Raw genomic sequence first — 22574 nt, 5'->3', positions numbered from 1 at the left:
ACCTGGTCATAGAGATTCCTAAGATGTTGCGTCACTTCAGAAGAGAAATGAGAGAACAAGTGACAATCATATTGAAGGGTGAATAAGTTTGCTAACATTGAACTGTTAGAACGGCCCCACAGCCATAGTGACAGTGGCATTTGGACAGGAAGTCTGTGCGCTCAGTTGGTACGGGGATTCCAACTGAACCACAACTCTGAGGGCCATGCTTAGTAGGTTCGGCAAATGATAACACTATCCATTGGAGAAGTCTTTCCTAAGAACAAAGGAAGAGCCACTCGCGCAGATAAGACACACCTGTAAAGTCATGTATAACGTGGCAAGGGTCTGTCCCTCCTGTTGCCCATATCCCCCACTCTGCGTCGAAACCAGCACTGAGTTTTCCTGGGGTGGCTGCCAGATAGGGCTGAAAATCTGAATTTCAACTTACTTCCAATGTAAAGAGAAACCACAGCAAGATTTGAAGGGAAAAGGGGATATATTCATCTTCACAATAAAAAGTCACTATAAACCTAGAGGCTCGGCTCTCAAACCTGGTATTACAGGTGTGTCTGAAGTAACGTGTTTCTTATTAGTAGTTTAAATACCGAAGTCTGTAAATGCTACACTTTTAAAAAGAATAGATGACTGCAGATAAAGTTAGTCATACAACAAAATCACTCAGACACTTCTATGCTTTCTTGAATGAGACAAAAAGGTGGAGTTTGCACTATTAGCACGAGCATCAGCTGTCATGCGTCATCTTGGCTGAAAGGCTGAATGCTGCTCCTACAGAGCAAGAAACAAGGGAGCCCAGGGTCAGAGAGCCCAGGCAGGATGCCAGGGATGAGAGCAGATTTGTAGACTTGTTCCAGTGTCCTGCAACTGGGGGAAAAGGGAGATTAGGAGATGGGGCGACGCAAAGTGAGCTACGTAAGAGGCATGCACTCGAGGCTTTAAGGAAACGGGATTAGCCCTATGCATGTTCAACCGGACATGTCGATACTCATCATTTACATTAGTACAGAGAAGGTGGCCGCAGAGCGGTTACACCAGGTTAAAGGCCAGTTCTTGAGGGGAGTAGCTTTTATAGTTGGGGGTGGAGCTGCGTCCCCCTCCCCTCAGTTACTCATGGGAAACCCGTTCCAAGGCCACGTAGAAACTGTTCTTGTCATCTAGGCAATGCCAGCCAATTGGTCCGATTTCACAGTCTGCGCACACCAGAAACTTGATGTTGCCCACGTCCTTGGTGAAGCCCACGTTCTCAAAGATGAACATGTCATCAACCAGCCAGTGCTCCTGGAGGAGATCGCCATCAGGATTGCTGCCATCAGCCAGAGCTGGCTTCTTTCTCATGGAGGGAAGGAAAAGCTGCAGTGGAAGAGAACACAAAGAACACGCAGGCTGACTGGCCCAGTCACATCATCACCCCCATTCTGCTTATACTTTACATTGCTCCCTGGAGTTTCTTGGAATGCAAACGAGATGAGCAGCCCTAACACTAAGTTATAGACCAGAATGCTGGGTGGCTTCTCTGTTGCCTCTAGTCCATGCCCAGGTTCTTAAGACACACGAAAGAGGTACCGCGCTGTTGTCATGTGGCTTCGCTGCTGTCCTTATCGTGGTCTGTAAGGCCCTGCCTGTTCCTCATCTCCGTCTAGGTCATTCTGCTGCAGCCACACTGGCCTTCTTGCCTCCTTCCGACAGGGTGAGTGTACTCTGCCCTCAGATCTTGGCAAAGCTGGCTGCTTCATGTATTCAGCTCAAATGCAACCTCTTCAGGAGGCCTTCTCTGACCAATCTGAGTAAGATTCCCATACTGCCCACTGTTTTGTTTTTTAAAATGCCTTTCCTGAGATGTAATCGACACATACACTGCATATATTTAAAGTGTACAATTTGATACATTTTGGCCCATGCAAATACCGATAAACCATTCCCAGCAAGATGACAAGCATATTCGTCACCCCCGAAAGCTTCCTTATGCCACTACCTCTTTCTTAACATTCTCTGAAATTAGTAATTTATTGGCTTAGTTATTTACCATGGGTCTCCCTCCACTAGAATGTAAGCCCCAAGAAAGCAAGGAGCTTACCTTTCCTGTTCACTACTATAACCCCAGCACCAAGAATAACGGATATAGAGCAGGAACTCAAATATTTATCAAAAGAATAAATACAGGATATCTGGCTTTGCTCTAGTCTATCAGTGTTACGTATATGCTGGATTTATCTTACAAAAAGAGCATTAAAAAGGAAAATCTAGTTCTAGAATTTGGAATATCATCCCGAGGATCCCTGTACCCCCTAATCAACATGCCTTCCCAATCATCAGGACAAAGCCTCACACACATACACACCCTTAATTTCTTCCCTATGGTTAGTTTACGCACCTTTGGCTGCCCCAGCGTACTCGAAGATATGATGCCAGCAAAGCTTGTTACCCCTCTGCCCCTCATTGTTATTGCTGCTGCCAGTACACTTATTTTCCACCCCAGGGTACACTTCCACTGCGTCCCCAAACTCTAATAAAATAGGATGGCCTCAATGTGCTAGTCTGACATTAGCAAGCAGAATAAAAGCAAAAACCTTTTTTTTTAATTAAAAAAAAAAAAAACTGGACTGACATCAGTCCAAAAGAGGCAAATGCTTTGGTAGGGATGAGCAAGCCTCTTCCTGAACTAGACGATTAGGGAATCACAAAGCTGCTAGTACGTATTAAATACCCTGGAGTTTGCACTTCTGAACTCTGGGCCAGATTCTGGCCAGTGGCTGTCCCTAATAGGGAGGAGAGAGCACTGATCCAGAACATTCTACTCCCCATCTTCCCAGCACTTGGCTTAGTAAAACAGGTATCTGTGCACTACCCTATGTGGTGTCACCTGAGACATCATCTGAGGACATCACAAAATAGGACAGTCCCTCCTCCTGTTATATTGTCATTCCAGTCACCCTTTTCACCTCATCTAATGTTTAAATGAATCCCCATTGCTTTGTTTTACCCTAAGTGAAAATGGGAACAGGCAGAAGCAGAGAGGAATCAAAATTCAGGGACCAGGAAACCTGGATTCCAAACCTAGCCGTATCTCTCTGTGGATTTCCTACAAGTATTTCTGGCCTACAGTGTAGGTGTGAAATCATCTTAACTAAACATAAGGCAAGTGAAACTTTAAGGGGAGAAAAATCAAAGACTTTTTAAACATTAGCCTTTAAGAAGTGTCTAAGAAAGGAACATCAGAGCTTCCCTCCCACTGTGTTTTGTTTTGTTTTGCTTTTATAATGCAAAACACCACCTCTGCAGTCCCTTTTTTGAGTAGTGATTTAAGGGAAATACTATTAACCATTCATTCAAGGGGTCAGACTGGATACTGTTCCCTCTCTTTCTCAACATTCCCATTTTTATTTAAATCCTGTAAGTCAGATCCACAAGGCTAGACATATATATGTACATTGTACGTGTATCTGTATGGCTCTTAACCCATTCTCTGTAGTGCCCAGGGCTATTGCAGGGTCAAGTTTTGGGATCTAACATTTGGAATACAATTAGGCTTTCTAGATAAACAATGGGGTGGAAATCAAGAAATTACTATCTAACTTGAGGCTGCTAACTTAGCTGGTTGGGGGCCAAAGTTGCCAGTTACATCCCTGACCAGGTGGGTTAACTGCTCACGACCCCAACCAGTACCCTAATCCTGGAGCATCTCCTCATAGGGATGGAGAATACCAACTCAGTGAGACTGTCAGTGGAACTCCTTTTCCTTTTTTTCTTTTTTTTTTTTTTAAAGATTTTATTTATTTGTTTGAGAGAGAGAGAGAATGAGAGATAGAGAGCACGAGAGGGAAGAGGGTCAGAGGGAGAAGCAGACTCCCTGCCGAGCAGGGAGCCCGATGTGGGACTCGATCCCGGGACTCCAGGATCATGACCTGAGCCGAAGGCAGTTGCTTAACCAACTGAGCCACCCAGGTGCCCTCCTTTTCCTTTTTCAAGAACTGCTAACAAGGGCACCTGGATGGCTCAGTTGGTTAAGCGTCTGCCTTTGGCTCACGTCATGATCCTGGGGTTCTGGGATAGAGTCCACATCAGGTTCCCTGCTCAGTGGAGAGTCTGCTTGTCCCTCTCCCTGCTCGTGTGCTCTCTCTCACAAATAAAATCTTTTTTTTTTTTTTAAGATTTTATTTATTTATTTGACAGAGAGACAGCGAGAGAGGGAACACAAGCAGGGGGAGTGGGGGAGAGAGAAGCAGGCTTTCCGCTGAGCAGGGAGCCTGATGTGGGGCTCGATCCCAGGATCCTGGGACCATGACCTGAGCCGAAGGCAGACTCTTAACGACTGAGCCACTCAGGTGCCCCACTAATAAAATCTTTTTTTAAAAAAAGATTATTTATTTGTCAGAGAGAGAGAGAGAGAGAGCACAAGCAGGGGGAGCGGCAGGCAGAGGGAGAAGCAGGCTCCCTGCTGAGCAAGGAGCCTGATGGGGGACTTGATCCCAGGACACAGGGATCATGACCTGAGCCGAAGGCATCTCTTAAATAAAATCTTTGGGTAAGAAAAACAAAAACTGTCAACACCCTTTTAAAAATATTTTCTCTTTGTAAAAACCCATTCTCATGGTAGAAAACTTGGCAAGCATGCTACAATATGGATGAAAATAAAAACTGTTACAATACAGAGCAAACTTGTGGTAACTTTTTTGAAATTTTCTCCCTTCTGTATTTGTGATGGTTTTAAAATGTGCACAAATTCTTTGACAATCCTTCCACCAGGGGGTGGAGTCCATGCCTCTCTCCCTGAGCCTGGACAGGCCCCTGTGCTAGCCCCTGATGATTCAAGTGCAGTGGAGGTGACAGGTTAGGTTAGAAAAGGCCAGGCCACTTTTGCCGGTTTCTGTGGGACCACTTGCTCTGGGAGCCTTCAGCGTCTATGTAAGAATTGCGGCTCCTGAGGCCACCAGGTGGAGATGCCCCCGGAGCCTGTCCCGGTGCTCAGGTGTTTGAGTCTTCACAGTCCACAGGCAGACACATGAGGGAGAGAGCGTTTCAGATAACCCTTCTGCCTGCACACGAAAGACCCCAAATGAGAACTGTCTAGCTAGGCCCAGTCAACTCCCCAGATTGTGAGCAAAATAAATGTTAATGTTTTAAATCACCATTTCTTGGGTGCTCTTGTTACACAGCAATAGAGAACGAGAATATTGCCTAACATAGTTGAAATGCATGTTCCATTCTAATTCCTAATTTTTTGTGGTCAACTATATATGCATACCATAAAACTTACCATTTTTGAAAAAGATTGTATTTATTTGAGAGAGAGAGTGTGTGTGTGAGCAGGGGAAGAGGCAGAGGGAGAGGTAGAGAGAGAATCCTCAAGCAGGCTCGCCGCCGAGTGTGGAGGCTGATGTTGGGGGGGGGGGGTAGCGATCCCAGGACCCGGAGTTCACAACCTGAGCCAAAATCAAGACTCAGATGCTCAACCGACTGACCCACCCAGGTTCCACTAAAACTTACCATTTAAATAATTTTTAAGTGTGTGGTTTAAGTGTGTGGTTTAGTGGCATTAAATAAATATATGTATGTTGTGATGCAACCATCACCACCATCACCACCATCCATCTCTAGAATTTTTTCATCTTCCCAAACTTGGTACCCATTAAACACTAACTCCCCATTTTCCAGTCCCTTGCAACCACCACCGTGCTTTCTTTCTCTATGAATTTGACTACACTTGGTACCTCATATGAGTGGAGTCATACAGTATTTGTCTTTTTGTGACTAGCTTATTTCACTTAGCATAATGTCCTGATTTTTAAAATGTTTAGTCAGGGGCGCCTGGGTGGCTCAGTCGTTGAGCGTCTGCCTTCAGCTCAGGTCATGATCCCAGGGTCCTGGGATCAAGCCCCGCATCGGGCTCCCTGCTCCGCGGGGAGTCTGCTTCTCCCTCTCCCACTCCCCCTGCTCACGTTCCCTCTCTCACTGTGTCTCTGCCAAATAAATAAATAAAATCTTTAAAAATAAATAAATAAAATGTTTAATCAGTTTTAAAGTTTTTTTAAAGATTTTATTTATTTATATGACAGAGAGAGATACACAGCGAGAGAGGGAACACAGCAGGGGGAGAGGGAGAAGCAGGCTTCCCGCAGAGCGGGGAGCCCGATGCAGGGCTCGATCCCAGGACCCTGGGATCATGACCTGAGCCGAAGGCAGACGCTTAACGACTGAGCCACCCAGGAGTCCCAGTTTTAAAGTTTTATTGAGGTAACTGAAGGTTCACATGTAGTGAAGAAATAATACAACTAATATGCTAATTAGTTCTATATTAAGAAACAATACAGAAATTCCATGTACCCTGTGTTTGGTAACAGAGTTTTCCCTGATGGTAATATTTTGCAAAACCAGAGTATAATATCACAAACAGGACATCAACACTGATACACTCCACTGATTTTATTCAGATTTCCCCAGTTTACTTGGACTCATTTCTTTGTGTAATGTGTGTGTATACAGTTCTGTCAATTTCACCCCTAGTAAGTTCATGTATCTGCCACCACAGTCAAGACACTGAACAGTTCCACCACCAGGAGGATCCCTCACGTCACTTTTATAACCACACTTACCAAAGCCCCCAGCCCCCAGTTCCTAACCCCGGCAATCACTCATCTGCTCTCCATTTCTAAAACTCAAAAATGGCACAGAAATGGAATCAGTATGTAATATTTGGGGACTGGCTTTTGTTACTCAGCATAATTCCCTGGAGATTCGTCCAAGTTGTATGTATCAATAGCTCACTCCACTGAAGCTCATTCCAGTGGATGGCCGTACCACAGTCTGTTTAGTCATTCCCCTGTTGAAGGACACCTGAGCTGTTTCCAGTTGGGGGACAGTATGAATAAAGGTGCAATGAATGTTCATGTACAGATTTTTGTGTAAACGTTAAGTCTTCATTTCCCTGGGATAGAGGTCCCACAGTGTACTGGCTGGGTCGAAGATTAAGGACATGTTTTGCCTCAGAAGAAAGTGCTCTTGGGTGTGCCCTCAGGTCCTCTGCTCTCATATTCTTCACCAAACACTGCTCTATACTTTCTCCTATGAGTTAATCTTCCACTGCCCACTCCTGCCACGAATCTCGCCCTCCAAAAAATGTAAAACATCAATTACTCTCTTCTGTGATAACATCATCACTGTTTCCTACATTCTCAAACTTTGGTGAGGGTTTCCCTTTCCTCTTTGTCTTCATTGAAGTAAGGCTCTTTGCCGAGGACACCACCACTGGCTCCCCAGTGCTGCCCATTCTCTGACACTCCACCTACTTCAGGATCGGGAACAGGAACCAGTGCTCTCCTTGCTTCCAAATTATTACTCCTACATCCTCACATCCACCTCTGCTTCTTTAAGGTTTCTGCCATCTGGTGATCCCTCACTGTCATCTGAGGTGTCATCTGCACTTCCACAGCTGACTGGCACCTGGCTCAGTCTCCTTTGTGATTCCACATCCTACCCCGACTTGTGAGCTTCTACCCCCCAAGGGGATGAATCATCCCCAGAGCTCCCTCACCTCCTCTATTCCAATCACCTTAACTCCCTCTGGCTTCGTTTCTTGCCAGTTTTAATACATCCTGTGTTCTGGCCAAGTTGAACTTTTCAGTTCTTTAAACACCATACTTTTTCTAACAACTGTGAAACATCACACTGCTGTTCCCTCCATCTCTATTCAGCTTCATTATAATTTCCTCTGTCATCAACTTTAGCTAAGATTTCAAGAACTCCCAAGTTCAACAGTATGAACATTTTATATGTAAAACCAAACCAGTTATAGGGGCACTTGGGTGGCTCAGTCGGTTAAGCGGCTGCCTTCAGCTCGGGTCGTGATCCCAGGGTCCTGGGACTGAGCCCCACGGTGGGCTCCTTGCTCAGTGGGGAGCCTGCTTCTCCCTCTGCCTGCCGCTCCCCCTGCTTGTGCTTCTCTCCCCCAACCTCTGTGTCAAATAAATAAAATCTTAAAAAAAAAAAGTTATAGGGCTTACAAAGAACACATGCTGCACCAACAGTGACATACTAATCCATTCTCTCCATGCTAACCCATTATTTACACTGGGCTAATAGCTTTGTTCACTAATTTATTTAAATTAAGATCTTACTTATGTGCACAGTCTTAAGTGTAGGAGATACACAGGTGGGCAGGATACAGGACCTCATAGGCTAGTGGTATAAACAGCAAATACTAACAATATCGTAAGATCAACTGAGATTATAGATGTGAAATGTGCTCTGTAGTCTTTAGGCCATGGTTTCTCAATCTTGGTACTACTGACAATTTTGGGATGGAGAATTCTTTGTTGTGGGGCCAGGGGCAGTGGGGGTTGGTGTCTTATGCTTTGCAGCAGCATTCCTGGCTTCTACCTACTAGGTGCCATAGCACCCTGTTATAGACTGAATGTGTTTCCCCCCAAATTCTTATGTTGAAACCTAACTCCCAATGTAATAGGTCATGAGGGCAGAGCATATTTTTAGGGACAATTCTGAGTGATAGGCTATGCACATAGCTGAAATGAGATTATACTTTACACTTTCCTGTGGGTATGTTACATCTGAATAAAAATTTACCAAAATAAAAAATTGTTTTCAACTTTCCCCTTTGGGGTGATGTAGGAAGGAGATTAAAATCTGTAACTTGAAGAAAAGATTAAAATAGAAATTAAATCTTCCTTCAAAATTGAGTTTCAGGACTTGATGTGTCCATCCCACTTGAAATAGGATTCGTTTGAGAAACTGCGTTCCACCCAGTACCTTGGTAAAGCGTGGGTTACGGGAGTCATCTGTCACATCCCCTACACCAAAGTTGTTTCTGGAGCTCCTTCTGGGGCGGAGTGGCGCCCAACAGAAGGGAGACCGGCGGGTGCAGTGTGATGCGGGCCGCGAGTCCAGGTACACGGGCGCCATCGGGCCGCTCCGCAGCGTGGAGCTGCAAGAGCTGCGGGCGTCCCGGGGCGCCGGGCCCTCGGAAGGCGGCGGGCTCGGCTCAGCCCTGCACCGCACGCGGAACAGCAGCGTCCACACCTAGCGCGGGCCTAGGTCCGGGGGTCTGGCCGGCCCGGGAGACCGGCCCCGGGCTGCACTCCGGCCGCGCAACTCCGGCGAGGGCAGCCTCGGGCGGAGCCGGGCCGCGACGAGGGGCGCGGTCTCCGGAAACGCGCGCGGGGACCCGGACTCCAGCCTCCGCGGCCCCCTGTGAAGGCGTGCGGGTAAGAGCCGCCTCCAACCTGCCTCCCTACCTGTCGGCGGGAGAACAGAGCGGTCCCTGGCTGCAGCACCCGGGAGCCACAGCGTTGGCACAGCACCGCCTTCCGGTTTCGGCCCTCGGCTGACACTAAGTCGTTCAGCGGCTCGGCTGGTTCCATCGCCGGTACTGCCACAGTTTCCTCGGCCACGACCGCGCAGGCGCTGTCTTTGCGGGCTCTTTTCGGAACTGCGCTGGCGCGGCTTTCAGAGACGGGGCGGGGAACGCGCGGTCACTCCCCCTCTGCGCAAGCGTCCGCTTCCCCCGCTCCGGATTCTCCTGCGCAAGCGCCTCATTCATTGCTTAATCTGAGTGGTTAGGTGTCCGCTGCCTTTGTGACAGGGTCACTCACTTCCTGGGACGTGAACAAATCCTCTCTTCATACTCACCTGGTCACTAGCCTTCCCTTACTATTCAGTAAAACCCGGGTAGATAATTCCCGAAAGTTGACCATACCTTTTAGTTTACTGAGATTTGAATTTAGTCTTATAAACGAACGGGGACGTTTCTGGAGGCACTGTGAAGGAATCTGGGTCACACTACACATCAGCAAGTTTTATCCACATTAGTTTCTTCAGTAAGAGACTACTTAGAGGGACATGTACCTTTTTGGTGTTGGGAAAAGATGCCTGGAAACTTTAATTGCCGGTCTCTGTTCTGATCATAGTGACCATTTACTACGTGGCAAAACACCGTGTTGAAATGCTTTAGAAACAAACCTATTGAATCATCATGATTTCCTTATGGGGTTGTCACTAATTACTCCCAGTGCACAACTGAGGAAGGTGAAGATCAGAAAGGTTACTTTCCAGGGTCCACAGATCCAGGCATGGCTTTAAAGCCACTGCTCTTGGGGTCATTACACTACACTTTCCAGTTCCATTTGATTAGTCCATAGATCTCTAGCTTATCAGTTCTAGTGCATTAGGCCATGGATATCCTGAAATGGCAAGGGAAAGGGAATATGAAGGGGAACTAAGCTACCTGATTAGGTAATGTCTAATCTACTCCTCACCCCCATTTGCATGTTTTTCTTTTTCCTCTTTGTCCTTCAGTAATTCAACATTTAGTGTAATATAACTAAACCCCGAGCATACAATAATAGGCACCCTATATTTGAGAACACAGTCTAAACAGGAAGACATACCCCAAACCAATGACATATTATAAAGACAACCCTGGGAACAAAGTAAATAGAAGCCAGGATTAGGGAATAATCCCCAGCTGGAGAGTCAGAAAAGGCTTTACCTAGGTGACATTTGAATTAAGCATCAGAGTGTGACTAGGATTTTGTCTGAAAAGCAAGATTTCAGATAGAAAAACCGTAGAATACCTGAACAAAGGTGAGAACAAATTTAAGAATGGTTAGCAGTCCACTGAACACATTATACTTAAGCTGAGAGAGGAGAGTAGAGGGAGGCAGGATCAGAATGGTAGAGCGGGCCCAGAGCACCATGGGCCTAAAGTCATGTGAAGGAATTTGAACTTTATAATATGGGCAATGGGAATCTATAGAATTTTAGGCCAGAAATAACTTTGATATTCACTGAATATTTGCTGTATATTAGGTATTGTAATGATCCTACTTGTACTTCTGGAAGAACACTGATGACAAAACGGAGGGGCTAGACTGGAAAAAGGAAGAGTAGAGGTAGAGCTGTCAGGAAGCTATTACTCCGTGAGTCTGGGCAAGAGCTACAGGCCTGAACCGGGTGGCAGCGGAGGGAATACAAACACAGGAATGTATTCGGAACTCTTAAAGATAAAATTATGTAGAAGGCAGAAATGAATTGGATGTCTGTATTGTAATGGGGATGACACAAGATAAATGACAGACCTCTGAGACTGGATAACTAAGTGGCTGGCTGCCATCTGAGAGAACTAGAAAAACAAGAGGAACCCCCAAATTAGGGGTACCTCTGTGCATGTGCATGAGCAAAGTGCGTAAGACTGGCAAGAGTGGAGAGAGAGCAAGAGTTTCAGTTTTCTGCAGAATATTCAGTTGTGGCTGCCACATGAAGAACTATTTGGGAATTTGGTCTGAAACTCGGAAAAATCAGCAGTAAAGATAACCATCAGTTCTTTACTCCCCACTTCTCTGCCTGCCCTGCATCTCTTCCTGATAGGACGAGTCACATGTTTCATAGCTGTGGTTTGATCAGCAGGCACAATCCATCTGCTGAGGAAAAGTTGGCAGGCTCCTTTAGAGAAAATAACTTCCTCTTGGGCTCCCCAGTCGCTTTGCTCTGGAAATACAGGATTTTTTGCAGTTTTGCAGGCCTTCTGCATAGCTGTTTATATAAATCTAAGCAAACAGAAATAGGACTGGAGTGACTAAAACCCTGAAAGTCAAGTGAGTATTAAATGAGCTCAAGATTGAGTCTTTATTCTATTTGGCATTCAAGTAAATTCCAAGTGTGAAAGGAGTCAATAAATATGCAATTTTATATAAATATTTTACTGATGAGAATCTCTGCAAGGGTAAAGGGGCTACCTCTTACCTATGTGTAGCAGAGCTAGTTGGCTAACACATAAGGTGAACGGGGAGAAGAGACAGGACATACAGCTGATTGCTAGGCCTGCTCCCCCCAAATATCTGCAAGACAGTGCTGGTTAGCCATGAACTCTCTTACAGGCATTTGAGACAATTGATTTTTAATATTTTCTTAAAAAAATACAAAGGAAATGAACTCTTGAGGTCAATACAACTCAGGGAAAGAGGAAAAAATGAAATTTTGGAATAAAGGGAAAGTGCATCCTTGTTTAGGTTATCACATCCCCAACACTCCCAATACCCACAAAACCAAGAATTTCACTCCAAAACACAGGGGAAACTTGAATGGTGGCTCAGAAATGGTGATAGCAAGTACTGGAACTAACAAAAGGATTTTGGTTGTCCTTGATTATTCTGTCCTGGATGAATAAAATCCACTCTAAGGACAGGTGAGGGAATCTTATAGTAGGAAAAGGATTAATTGTACCAAACACAGCAGTAATAAGCACTCCTCAGCAGAAGGGTGCCCTTAAAAGAATGGAGCAGTAATCAAGTAGCTGCACTTTTAGGCTGCTGACACCCCCACCCCATCCCCAAATAAATAGTAATGAAGTATACTAGTGTAGTAGTATTTGATTCAACACAGAAAGATAGTCTCTCGCCCACTCAAGGCAAACCATGCCATGGATAGCTGAGCCCTGGGCAGGAAATAAGACGACTGTAAAATCACAGGTACTTCTAGTTTGTTCCCAGGCATACCGAACTCCCACATTTATTCCATGTCTGCTCAGCCCAACATTTGTTCACTCTTATTCTGTCAGTCTCCAGTGCCAAGATGCGCACCATTGTAGTTCAGAAAGACCATGGGGAAATAAAAAGATCCTTCCAATAATACCCCCTTTAAGTCCTCCAGGTTATACTTTAGTGGTGTTCTAGGTTCACTCACATTCCATCAAATTCTGTTGCCTTCCCTTACTCCAAACCCAGTTCTGATACACCAACCCTGTCCCTTAAGGGAGTGCCAGGTCTCTCCCCAAGCCCCCCAAAATTTTGACAGGGGGCTTTTCCCTTTGTTATCCTCCAGAATGGAACTGTGTTGCACCTAGCTACTGTAGACTAGGAAAGATATTCCTGGAAAACAAGACTTGGATTTTACCCAGCTGACTCAAGTTCGTATCCTTCCAATCATTTATGCTGGATACCGCCCACATCTAGTAGGTCACACTCACCTTCCTTCTCTGCAATACATGAGGCACAGCAGATAGAGAGATTCTCCTGAGCACATGAGAGTGCTCTCTAGACCAGAAGGAGAGGTGATCTGGCCTCTCAGATCCATTCAGTGTGCACGGTCTTCCCTTGAGTGTCTGTTACCCACCCTCCTCAGGGATAACACCCAGCGCAAGGCGCAGTGCGTATCAAATAAGTACAATCATCACTGCACCGGTGCTTTGATTAATCACCCTGTGTGCACAGTGAGAAATAAGATATTCTGGAAAGGATCCTCGACTCTCCCATAAACTGTCCCGTGGACTGGTCACTAGCCCTGGATGGTGCTCCAACAATGGTCACTTCTCTCGAAGAACACACACGCCAGCATCACAGCGCTGGGTTCCCATGGATGTCACTACTTCCCAGTTGTCGATGATAGGGTCATAGCACTCAATGCTACTCAGCAGGGAATTCCCATCATATCTGAGTGGGGAAGAAGCAAAAGAAGAAAATGAACTTTCTATTTCTTTCCATACAGTCCCTACATTAAAGGTTGCCACTGGAGATGTCTCCCCCAACCCGAAGGCAGTCTTGATCCAAAACTTCCGATTGGATCATGTGGTCCTGGATGCATGATGACTCTAGTGTGGCTTCCAAATCCTTACCCTGCAATAGCATAAAGTCTCCCCCGAAGCACCGTTGCCCCTACATAGCATCGTGGAGTGGTCATACTAGTGACAGTTGTCCAGGAATCAGTGCGAATGTTGTATGCTTCAACAGAAGAAAGGTGGGCTGTACCATCAAATCCCCCCACCACATAAATATGGTCATTCAGCAGGGCTACTCCTGCACCTGGAGGGAAAAAGGGCATAGCAAGTGAATACTACTAAGCTTAGGATCAGAAATTGAAAAACAAAACATGATCACTGATGGCTAGCTGAATTCTAAGGTAGCTGAGGGATGCAGACTAGGGCCAGACAGCCCTAGAATAATCTAGTTGTCTTTATTATCACTATATTTAGAGAAAAGACAGGCAAAGAGGAAAATGGAACCTCACTCCTTTTACTATAAGTGTACAGTGAGGAAAGAACTACAACTCTGATTTGTTGATCCCCTATTTTTGACTGCAGCACCACTGCATATATAAAGATTTGTCAGCACGGTCCACTGTCCTCTCCCTTAGATATGACTGGTCTTACCAGAGCGCTTGGTGGCCATTGGTGTAACATTAGTCCAGTGTCCTGTGTGGGGATCATATTTCTCAACTGAATTTAAGATATTCAGGCCATCATATCCTCCTGAAAAAAGAGAGACCGTTTCAGAAAGAATGGGAAATCCTCATGCGCATTCCCAGGCTGCCTTTCTCTTGAGTGTTTCAATTAATTCTTTTAGTTTTAGTTCTTAAGAGTTTCAGTAATCCAGAGGCGCCTGGGTGGCTCATTCGTTGGGCATCTGCCTTCGGTTTAGGCCATGATCCCAGGGTCCTGGGATCGAGCCCTGCATCAGGCTCCCTGCTCCGCGGGAAGCCTGCCTCTCCCTCTCCCACTCCCCCTGCTTGTGTTCCCTCTCTCCTGTCTCTCTCTCTCTGTCAAATAAATAAATTCTTTTTTTTTTTAAAGGAGTTTCAATAATCCAAAGAGAAATCTGACAGTACCCTATTTTCTGCTTCCACAAAAAAGATAATCCTAGCTAACAGAAAAGATACGAGGATAGACTATGATTTTAGTTGAAAAAAGTCTATGAACTTTTTTTTTTATAAAAGGAATCACCCAGAGGTTGCCGCCTATTAAGTTCCCTCCCATCTCTGCCTCCGAGACCGAATACCTAGACAGTAGATGACTCCGCTGGCCACAACTAGTCCAGCGCCCTCCCGGGCTGTCTGCATATCTCCCAGCATGCTCCACTGGTCAATGTTTGGGTCATATCGCTCCATACTGGTATGACGCCTGCTTCCATCAAAGCCTCCAGACACATAGATCATATCTGCTCAGAATGAATGAATCATAGACTATTAGAGGATGAGAGATTTCTAATAACTCTTCTCTTTACAAATTCCCCACAAGTACTTCAAATGTTTGGGAACAAAAAGTGTTTTTCATGGGTAAGTCAATTACCTGAGTATAGATAAGGAAGACATCACAGTTAAGACACCTCAAAAGATGGGGCGCCTGGCTGGCTCAGTCGGTTGAGTGCCCGACTCTTGATTTTGGCACAGGTCATGATCTCAGGAGGATCGTGGGATCGGGCTCCATGTCAGGCTCCATGCTCAGCAGGGAGTCTGCTGGAGATCCTCTCCCTCTGCTCCTACCCCCCGCAACACCTCTGCTAGCGTGTGCACTCCCTCTAAAATAATAATCTTAAAGAAAAAAAAAAAAAAAGGCATCTAGGGGCACCTGGGTGGCTCAGTCGTTAGTTGTTAAGCGTCTGCCTTCGGCCCAGGGTCCTGGGATCGAGCCCCGCATCGGGCTCCCTGCTCAGCGGGAAGCCTGCTTCTCCCTCTCCCACTACCCCTGCTTGTGTTCCCTTTCTCGCTGTGTCTCTCTCTGTCAAAATAAATAAATAAAATCTTAAAAAAAAAAAAGTGTCTAACTTTCGGTTTAGGTCATGATCTCAGGGTCCTGGGATTGAGCCCCTGAGACGGGCTCCCTGCTCAGCAGGGAGTCTGCTTCTCCCACTGCCCCTTCCCCCACTCACGCACGCACTCTCTCTCAAATAAATAAACAAAATCTTAAAAAAAAAAAAAAAAAAAAAAAAAGACAGACAGACCCCTAAAAAGAATGGGGTCAGATAGAATCCTCAAAGACTAGCTGGAGTTGGAAAAAAAAACACAACTAGTGCCAGTTCTCCACTCAGCACACTGTAACATGATTTACCAACTCTGTTGTCAGTGTTGAAATATCCATTAATATTGAAAAGCTTTGGTAAGTAACATTAATATTTCCAAAAGCAAAAAGGAATATTTAACCTTACCAGTATCCTCCACATTTCACTCTCCTGCAAGATAACAGGAGAGGTATGAACCCTGATCCAGCCACAACAAAATGGAAACACTGCCCTGCACACCAAGCATACCTCCCAGGGTGGTGGCTCCAGCAAGGCCTCGTCGGACATTCATAGGGGCTACAGAATACCAGACTCCATCCTCATCTGCTGTATAGTCTAGACATTCCACTGAACTGAGGCGGGAACGGCCATCATAGCCACCAATCACATAGATCCGATCATGTAGGGACACTGAAGCCACATAACGTCTCTTACGAGTGATGCTCTATAGATTTAGGAGAGAAGAGGTACAAGTCGTTTCAGGCATGCAAGTCTTAGACTTTACCTTTTGCTAACCTTCCTGTTTTTATCTACATTCCTCTCCTTCACTTGTCACCATGAACCCTTCTTGAGACGGTGGTTCACCCTCAAGTGATCTCCAACCGCCTACTGAATGAATACCCTCTTGCTTATATAATGCTTTTAAAGATGCAACCCTTCTGGACATTTGCCTCTTTCCAAGGCTTCCAAAAAGTTTAATGTCTTTCCATTATCCAGTATCTGATTCCTTTCTAGTCTATCTATTCCAGGGCTAAAGACTAATATCCTTCTATAAGGCAGAAAAGTATCCCCAAAGTGCTAATCAGAGGGCCAGGGATCCTAAAAGTTAGGAGGATAGATTAAAAGATTTCCATGGTTTCTGCGGTACCTGGGTAGCTCAGTCGGTTGAGCGTCTGACTCTTGATTTCAGTTCAAGTCATGATCTCAGGGTGGTGGGATCAAGCCCTGAGTTGGGCTCTGAGTTCAATGGGGAATCTGCTTCTCTCTTTCTCCCTTTCCCTCTACTCCTGCCCCCACGCGATCCCTCTCTCTCTCAAATAAATAAATCTTAAAAACAATTTCCATGTTTTCTCAGAATTATTATTGTTCATCCAGCACTAAAAAGACACATGAAGGGAGATACAAACTTCAGACTTCAAGTGAACACTAGTTCAATTTATTATTAAATTATTTCAATTTATTATATGAATTATTGAATAATTATTACTCAATAATTTAACCCTGAGTTCAGTTTAATAGAGTGTGATAATAGAGCATGCTGGGAATTACACAGACAGCTCAGGAAGGTGCCCAAATAGTGGTGGGCCAGGTAAGTTTAATTTGACACAGGGCCTTTGATATTTCTGAAGTCTGATCTTCTACCTAAATGGTAAATATCTACTGACTGATTGACTGATCTAGAACTGACTATGTGCATGACACCATTATGAGGAGCATCATGCAGTTACTAGGCTTTGCTACTTTTAGGGCTGGATTAGTTATGATCTAGAGTTAGGGACTGAAGACCTTTAAAATCTTTCCCCATGACTGGTTCCACCACTACTTACTGGCAAAAAGCTCCACTCCTGAGTCTTGGGGTCATATTTCTCTACCACATCGATGGGAGACTGCTGGCTTCCGAAGCCCCCAACCACCAGAAGCACTTCATTGGCTCCTGAGGACAAAGAGAGAAAAAGACAGATAGGTTACTTCACCACCCCAGGGGAAACGTAAGTAGAAACAGTCCTAGGATTTTGTTTTATGTGGCACAGAGAAGCAATCTGAAATAGGACATTCATCATAAGCTGCCTAACAGGAAATAATTTCTTCCTGAGGCTCTAGCTCTTGAGGACCTGTATCTTAAATTTCAAGACATTAAAACTCCAGAAGGCAAACTTGAACACACCGCACCATTCCAACCTATCTAGATGACTCTGGTTGACATAAGTGAGGTTCTCAGTGAAGGTAGGGGGCTAAAGGAACTCCCGTCCCTTCTCAGCCTTTAAAACTCAAAATGAGAGTTTTTTGTAATGGGGAAAGAACATTCTCCTAACGTTGTCTCAAGAAAGCTAGAAGTTATGGTTTAAGAACCAAGTGATAGATTTTTTTTTAAAGATTTTATTTATTTGACAGAGAGAGACAGAGCACAAGTAGGCAGAAAGGCAGGCAGAAAGAAGGGGAGAAGCAGGCTCTCCGCTGAGCAGGAAGCCTGATGCGGGGCTCCATCCCAGGACCCTGGGATCATGACCTGAGCTGAAGGCAGCTGCGTAACAGACTGAGCCACCCAGGCGCCCCCAAGTGATAAATTTTTAAAAATCTCTTTAAATTTTTCCAATTTAGCCAACTTTATGACCACGCTCCCTGCCAATTCATCACAACTGCCAGGTAATCATAACAGTAGGCTTTTAACAAGACTTTTCTTCTACTATTTTCCCAAAGAAGGTATTTTGATGGCCTTTATATCTTCCCCTCTCCCATAAGGCCTTCTTGCGATAAAATATCTCCTCCTTGGGGCGCCTGGGTGGCTCAGTTGTTAAGCGTCTGCCTTTGGCTCAGGTCATGATCCCAGGGTCCTGGGATTGGGCCCCGCATCGGGCTCCCTGCTCCGCGGGAAGCCTGCTTCTCCCTCTCCCACTCCCCCTGCTTGTGTTCCCTCTCGCTGTGTCTCTGTCAAATAAATAAATAAAATCTTAAAAAAAAAAAAAAAAAAAACTCCTCCTTTGCCTCTTTCCAAAGAGCAAAGTCTTTTGAGAAAACCCTCCGTACATGTGCTCTACTAGAGCTCATGGAGAGATTGGAGCATTTTGTACAATTCAATTACTAGAAGGGCATTGAGGAGATCAAAGTGATCTCATAAGTAACTGGACTTGAAAGAGCAAATGGAGTACCTTTAAACTGACAAAAACACAGATGCCCCCCCATGAATAATGGCTCTGAAAATTATAATCAATGGCTACTCTAATCACTAGGGAAAAGCAAAACTACTACTTTATAATGCTCAATAGGAAGTACACCACCATCACCGATGACGTGTTCTTGCTAAAAAAAAAAAATGAACCCGAATCTTGAAACTAACCAAGTCACTAGTCTAACCACCAGTTTATAGGCAATTCAGGGGACAGAAGAACATACTAAATGACACTACATGGATGCAATCAGCAAAATCCAGAATATGGGAAATTCTAACAAGTCAAACAGCCTGGTTTCTTCAACAAATAAATTGCAAGGGAATACAAAAGTAGAAGGGAAAAACCCATGGATTAAAACAGACTAAAGAGAGATAGGAACTCAATGCAACGTATGGACCTTATCTGGATCACGACTGGGGCAACGTAAGTATTCAAAAACAAAACCTGGGGAAATATGAACATGTCCTTGATATCTGATGAAAATAAATAACTGGTTGTGGGTTTTCTTTGAAGAGTGATAATGGCATTTTAGATGCATTTTTAAAAAGCTCCTTATCTTTCAGAGATACACATGAAAGCATAATATAGGGCGCCTGAGTGGCTCAGTTGGTTAAGCGACTGCCTTTGGCTCAGGTCATGATCCTGGAGTCCCAGGATTGAGTCCCCCATCGGGCTCCCTGCTCAGCAGGGAGTCTGCTTCTCCCTCTGACCTTCTTCCCTCTCATGCTCTCTACCATTCTCTCTCTCTCTCAATAAAAATCTTTATTAAAAAAAAAGAAAGCATAATATATATGGATGGAATTATATGCCCTAGATGTGCTTCAAAATAGGCCATGAGTTGATAATTGTTGAAACTGGATGATGGGTATGGGGAATCATTATATTATTGTTTCTGTGTGTTTGAACATGAACCCTTAAGTTTAACCTCATTAAAGAGGGCATCTGTCTTCTGTACTTGCCAAATAAAATAAGTGGACCCTTTTCCAAGGTGAGCCAGTAAGGTCTCAGGTGTCAGTTCCTTTTAGAAAAGCAAAGCATTTGAACAAAGGGTCCTTTCATACTATGCTTATTTGTGCATAAAATTCCTTCAAGCTGGGAGAGGCCACGACCACAAAGTATTTGCTTCTTCCTTGGGAGTATTATTCCCCTATTTGTCCCTTTCTTACAGCATCTCTTCTCTCCCTTTAACTTGAATAGAGAAGTCAAGCAATCCTACCCAAACACATTTCCCTTTATAGACAAATATGCTAGGGCACGCCTGGGTGGCTCAGCTGGTTAAGTGTCTGACTCTTGATTTTGGCTCAGGCCATGGTCTCAGGGTTCTGAGATTGAGCCCTTTGTCAGGCTCCATGCTGTGTTTGGAGCATGCTTAAGATTAATTCTCTCCCTCTGCCCTCCCCCCAAAATAAAAAAAAAATAATAGATCTAACTCTTTTTATTTTTTATTTATTTATTTATTTTTTAAAGATTTTATTTATTTATTTGACAGAGAGAGAGACAGCGAGAGCAGGAACACAAGCAGGGGGAGTGGGAGAGGGAGAAGCAGGCTTCCTGTGGAGCAAGGAGCCCGATGTGGGACTCGATCCCAGGACCCTGAGATCATGACCTAAGCTGAAGGCAGACGCTTAACGACTGAGCCACCCAGGCGCCCTCTCTTTTTAAAAAAAAAAGTGATGCTAGTGAATGATATCTGTATGGCTAAGACAATGAAAATACTCTGCAACTGAGAGGTACTTTATATGCTTTGCACATTTAAAAAATTTCCACTGATTTTCAGCTGTAATTTCTGTTGCTTTATGTAATTCCCAGAAACAAAAAATGACAACAACAAAAAACCTAGGGAAAAAAAAACACTCTTTCTTGATAATGTGATTGCACTCAGGCAGCTTTTGAAAGATGGGGACATAAAAAAAAAAAAAAAGGAAATATTTAGATTATGCTACAAAACCCAGAAAACTGACAGCACTTCCTCTTATTTCAAAGTTTCTCAGTAAACATTCTGGTAACTCTATGTCTACAGTGGGACAGGGACAAAGGTCTCAGTGTGAGTCACTCAATTATTTTATGGTTCTAAATGCCCGGGGCCCTAGACCATTGGTTCTGAAATTTCTTTGCCACGAAGGACTCTTTTCATTACTTTCCCAAGAGAGACCTTGTGTTCTCAAAGACTAGCTACTAACTTCCCCATTGCTGCTGGAGTTACATATAAGTGCCAATAGAGCTTTGGATAAGTATGAGAACACCACTGTTTTCACAATGAACAGATATTTTAGTCAATTCTGATTTTTTTTAAAGATTTTATTTATTTATTATTATTCTTTTTAGAATTAGGGGTAGAACACAGTTGTTTGTTTTTTTTTAAAGATTTTACTTATTTCACAGAGACATAGTGAGAGAAAGAACACACGCAGGGGGAGTGGGAGAGGGTGAAGCAGCCTTCCCGCAGAGCAGGGAGCCCGACGTGGGGCTCGATCCCAGGACCCTGAGATCATGACCTGAGCTGAAGGCAGACGCTTAACAACTGAGCCACCCAGGCACTTCTATTATTATTATTTTTTTAAAGATTTCATTTATTTATTTGACAGAGAGAGACACAGTGAGAGAGGGAACACAAGCCGGGTGAGTGGGAGAGGGAGAAGCAGGCTTCCTGTTGAGCAGGGAGCCCGATGCGGGGCTCGATCCCAGGACCCTGGGATCATGACCTGAGCCGAAGGCAGACGCTTAATGACTGAGCCACACCCAGGCGCCCCAATTCTGATGTCTTTATTTAGCTTTGTCTAGCACGAAAGCCATTTTTTTTTTTTTTAGAAAATTTGAGAAATAACTCGAGGATTAGTATAATTGTCATCCTTACTTGCATATTAACCCCCATTGGTTAAAAAGATTTAGAAATTGTATTTCTTGGGCGCCTGTGTGGCTCAGTCGTTAAGCGGCTGCCTTCGGCTCAGGTCATGATCCCAGAGTCCTGGGATCGAATCCCACATCGGGCTCCCTGCTCAGTGGGAAGCCTGCTTCTCCCTCTCCCACTCCCCCTGCTTGTGGTCCTGCTCTCTGTCTGTGTCAAATAAATAAATAAAATCTTTAAAAAAAAAAAAAGAAATTGTATTTCTTGTGATTATAAAACATAAGTAAAATACATGCTTACTGCTAAAAGAACTTAGAAAATACAGACAAGTATTGTGAAAAATGTTTACCCATAATTCCACAACATGAAGACACATCAAAATATAAGAGATTATTCCCTTCCAGCCTTGTTTCTAAATATTTGTAAAACATAAATGGGACCATATTTATTGTACCATTTTTATTTTTTATTTTTTTATGATTTTATTTTTTAAGTAATCTCTACATCCACACCAATGTGGGGCTTGAACTCACAACCCTGAGATCAAGAGTTGCCCCCCCACCTGTTTTATATTTAATTTTTCCAAGATATTAACAAAATCTTTTAATACAAAATTTTATTATTCTTAGGTATTTCAGGTGTTTGTAATTTGGGACTATAAACAATCACATATAGTCCTGTGATAAATATGCTTGAATATGAAATCCCAGTTATTTTCTTTTTTTTTTTTTTTTAAAGATTTTATTTATTTATTTGAGAGAGAGAGAATGAGAGATAGAGAGCACGAGAGGGAAGAGGGTCAGAGGGAGAAGCAGACTCCCCGCCGAGCAGGGAGCCCGATATGGGACTCGATCCCGGGACCCCAGGATCATGACCTGAGCCGAAGGCAGTCGCTTAACCAACTGAGCCACCCAGGCACCCAATCCCAGTTATTTTCTTAAGACAGAAATGGGAGGGTTGCTGGGGTGAAGAACATGAACTTTTTATTTTTTTAAGATTTTATTTATTTGACAGAGACAGATATAGTGAGAGGGAACACAAGCAGGGGTGGTGGGAGAGGGAGAA

The 22574-nt window shown here is 44.3% G+C and overlaps 2 protein-coding genes across 5 annotated transcripts in view; both read right to left on the bottom strand.

The window, feature by feature from the left end:
• Window positions 1-934: 934 nt before the first annotated feature.
• Window positions 935-9430, bottom strand: RABIF (RAB interacting factor). The gene is made up of 2 exons (XM_028120278.2): window positions 9246-9430; window positions 935-1350 (listed from the first exon to the last, which is right to left on the bottom strand). Exons 1-2 carry the CDS (start codon window positions 9369-9371, stop codon window positions 1105-1107), a joined length of 372 nt encoding a protein of 123 aa, XP_027976079.2. The 5' UTR covers window positions 9372-9430; the 3' UTR covers window positions 935-1104.
• A 2458-nt stretch (window positions 9431-11888) lies between these two features.
• Window positions 11889-22574, bottom strand: part of KLHL12 (kelch like family member 12) — a 29904-nt gene continuing 19218 nt past the window's right edge. For all 4 annotated transcript variants that reach the window (XM_028120255.2, XM_028120257.2, XM_028120258.2 and 1 more), the window contains 6 exons: window positions 17324-17430; window positions 16026-16221; window positions 14778-14936; window positions 14153-14251; window positions 13619-13805; window positions 11889-13436 (listed from right to left, as the gene is read on the bottom strand). In XM_028120255.2, the coding sequence (XP_027976056.1) occupies window positions 13310-13436; window positions 13619-13805; window positions 14153-14251; window positions 14778-14936; window positions 16026-16221; window positions 17324-17430 (875 nt within the window). In that variant the 3' untranslated portion in view covers window positions 11889-13309. The remainder of the gene's footprint in view (window positions 13437-13618; window positions 13806-14152; window positions 14252-14777; window positions 14937-16025; window positions 16222-17323; window positions 17431-22574) is intronic.

This window comes from Eumetopias jubatus, unplaced genomic scaffold (assembly GCF_037043125.1).
Source record: "Eumetopias jubatus isolate StellerSeaLion01/CBP00866 unplaced genomic scaffold, mEumJub1_p1.0 scaffold_12, whole genome shotgun sequence".
Taxonomy (NCBI): domain Eukaryota; kingdom Metazoa; phylum Chordata; class Mammalia; order Carnivora; family Otariidae; genus Eumetopias; species Eumetopias jubatus.
The sequence above is the reverse complement of the archived record's forward strand: the minus strand, read 5'-3'. Positions and strand labels throughout refer to the sequence as shown.

Coding starts and splice junctions, on each gene's coding strand:
- RABIF (XM_028120278.2), bottom strand. CDS start 9,371: ATGGAACCAGCCGAGCCGCTGAACGACTTAGTGTCAGCCGAGGGCCGA. Junction 1,351..9,245: donor CTCTGTTCTCCCGCCGACAG/GTAGGGAGGCAG, acceptor CTTCCACTGCAG/CTTTTCCTTCCCTCCATGAG.